Here is a 3,372-nt window from a genome sequence, read left to right on the forward strand (position 1 = left end):
TGTCAAAATTAAAAAGCTTTATATAAACTGAAAATACATGTAAATAATGTAATTTACACTATATAATATTCTATTTGTTAGTGTATGAATTTAAGATAAAACTACCTTCTATTTTTTTTAAGAAGAGTTTTTGAACTTTACCAACGTAACAATTGGTTGTAATGATTTTTTAAGATATTAACACACATCTATATATTTTGTAACTCTCTTATCTTTCAATGGTGTTGAATGGAAGAAGAATGGGCAATTGTAAAAATACAAAAATAATTGTTATTTAAATTGAGACATTCTCTGTTCATTTACACACTCCTTAATATGAAACTCCTCCTCCAAAAAAGAATAACAATTAAATTTACCTTACAACAGATCTTCATAATAAATGCTAATGAGGACTTTTAATATGAAACTTTCTAAAGATACTTCTGGAAATTCTTCTTTTCTTTAGTAAGAGAATTTATTCCTTTTTGTTGACGCTTTATTAAGTCTGAAAAACAACCACAACACCTTCTTTAATAAAGCTTATGACTATCAGATAAATTGGTTACAACCAAATGTGTTAATATCATTTTCATTTAATAATTGACTATGAAAAAATGATATTTGATTGATTTTAGCTAACCAAATTATTATGAAATAAGAAATACGTTCATAGTTCAATAAGACTTGTCAAGTATAATCAAAACATCATTTCAAACAATGTTAGTTTTGAATCTTAACTTAATTTAATTGATAATTAAAACAAATACAACAATGCAATAAATAAATTTCAATTAGTATAACACAAAAATAGATAAGAATGCCAATATAATAAATATCATTTAGACAAGAAAATAAAAGTATCTGTGTTATAAAATGAGTAAATTCATTAAGAATAAGAGTATTTTATATAACCGAAGATTATAATGAATGTTTAAATATTCTTTTAATAATGTACTAAAGGAAAAGAAGTAATGTATACTAAAGAAAATTAAATTTAAAATAACATAAGTTTAAAGAAAAATAAAAAAGAGAGAAGAAACAAAATTAATTTAATAAAATAAATATAAAAATTTTTAATAATAAATAAATTAAAGAAAAAGATGAAAACAATTGATTAACATTAAAGTTAATTTATGTTTTTATAACAAATGAATAAAAATATTATTATTTAATTTAATCTTTCTTAGCATTCTTTTTTTCTTCCTTCTTTTGTTTCTTTGCTTGTTTTTCTCTTTCTTTTTCTTCTTTTCTTCTTTGTTTTTGAATTTCTTCTTGTTCTTTCTTTCTTTTCTTTTCATCTGCTTCTTCAACAGCTTTAGGTTGATGATATAATTTATCAATTCCTTTCTCATATTTTTTAATTGTTGCATTTCTTTTCTCCATTGAAGTATTTGAATCAGTAGCACATTCAACATCAGGTAAATCAACAACAACAAATTTCTTTATTCTATATGATCTTGGTAATGTTTGATTAAATGCTTCAACTTTTTGTCTTAAGAATGTACCGAAGAATGCATCACTTCTAATATTTTCTTTACTTGGACATTTTTCTTTTAACTCTTCTTTTGCTTTATCATAATTAATTTCAAATAATGCTGAAAGGAATTTTTCATTTTCTCCAAGAATAATACATTTGACAATAGTAGGAATAGTACATAACATTTTTTCAATATAATGTGGTTCAATCATTTCTGCATTAGAAGTAACAATTAATGGATATTTATATCCGTTTGGTTGATAAAATTCTTCTTTTTCTTTACCAAACTTAGATGAAGTTGCCATTAAATATGTTTTAAATCCATTTTCAAATGGATAAACATGTTGACTTCCTTCATTACAATATCCACATGAAACAACACTTCCATTTGCAATAATTTCTCCTTCTCTTATTTCAATATTACATTCTTTTACTTTACATCCATAACTTCCTGGAACATATAAATTTTTCTTTTGCATTAAACAAAATCCTGTTGTTTCTGGTAACATTAATCCTTCAAATACTGTAATTCCAAGTCCAAGACATTTTGCTCTTGATTTTTCACTCATAACTCCCCAACATGCACAATAACATTTATGTAATCCAATAGCTTTTAATGCTTTATTATAAACAAGAGTTCTTGAAATTCCATATCCTTTTGGTTTAGATTCTCCAACTCCTTGTTTCATTTGTCCATCAACTCCTTTTTTAGCTGCAAAATTTTTTGCTTTACGAGTAAGAATAGTAGACTTATCAATTTTATCACTAGCATAATTTGATATTTTTTCATATATTCTTGGTGTTCCTAACATAAACTTTGGCTTATGTTGTTTTAACATTTTCATAAATTTAGGTCCTCCAAATTGAAGATCTGTTGGTTGTGCAATAATTACATGTAACTCTGCATTTAATGCAAAATACATTCCATATATTCTTTCTCCAAATGCTGATTGGGGAAGTACTTCCATAATAGTCATTTCTGATGATAATCCAGGGTCATTTGATTTTAATGCGGCACAAATATTTGAATGTGTCCAAATAACTCCTTTATAACCTTGTCCATGAACTAATGGAATAATTTCTGCTACTGTTTCTGGTTTTAATTCTTTTAATTGCTCTTCAAATGCTGTTTTATCAACTTTTTCATTAAAGTAAACACTCATTGAACAAAGATTTTTATCTTTTCCAACATCAGTTCCAACAATGACAAGTTGTAGGTTCTCATGTGTTTTTTGAACTTCTTTGAAATTATCAATAATAGTATTATCAATAAATGCAACATCTGCATTTATTAAATTAACAATAGACTCAAATCTATATGTTGGTAATGTTGGATTAACATAACAAACATATCTTCCTGTTAACATTGCTGCAAATCCAATAGAATATGCATTTTCACTATTTGCCATTGAAATAATAACTGCTTTATGTGTTTGTTTTAAAAATCCACATGCAAATCCTTCTACATCATTAATAAATTCTTTCCATGTTTTTTCTCTTATTTTATTTCCAAGAACAGTATATGCTTTCTTTTCATATGCTTTAGCTTTATTATATAATGATGCTAATGTTTCATTATTATTAACTAATCTCTTTTGTTGTTCTTCTGTTAATTTTCCATTAAAATTACAAATTTCTTCTTCTCCATTAATAAATGGTGAAATTGGTTTAGAAAATGCTCTTGGTGGTTCTTGAACTTCTTTTTGTTCTTCTGATTTATTTTCTTCTTGTGGAGATACACTTGATGGTTTTGCAATTTCTACTGGTGGAATATCTGGTGAACTAGAAGCAGATGGTGATCCTCCAATTTCTTCAACAGTTAATTCAGCTGGTTGTGCAACTGGTGTTTCTGGTTTTTCTTCAACAACAACAGGTCTTGGTGATGGTGTTGGTTCTTGTGAAACAGATGTTGGTTC

At 26.0% G+C, this 3,372-nt stretch overlaps 1 protein-coding gene across 1 annotated transcript; it reads right to left on the reverse strand.

The window, feature by feature from the left end:
• Positions 1 to 1,152: 1,152 nt before the first annotated feature.
• Positions 1,153 to 3,367, reverse strand: ENU1_062150 (long-chain-fatty-acid--CoA ligase, putative; the record flags this gene model as incomplete). The annotated part of the gene is made up of 1 exon (XM_008858175.1): positions 1,153 to 3,367. A coding segment is annotated over one exon (2,214 nt), but the record flags the coding sequence as incomplete, so codon positions are not given.
• Between the last annotated feature and the right edge of the window lie 5 nt (positions 3,368 to 3,372).

This window comes from Entamoeba nuttalli (genome assembly GCF_000257125.1).
Source record: "Entamoeba nuttalli P19 unplaced genomic scaffold asmbl_3302, whole genome shotgun sequence".
NCBI lineage: Eukaryota > Evosea > Mastigamoebida > Endamoebidae > Entamoeba > Entamoeba nuttalli.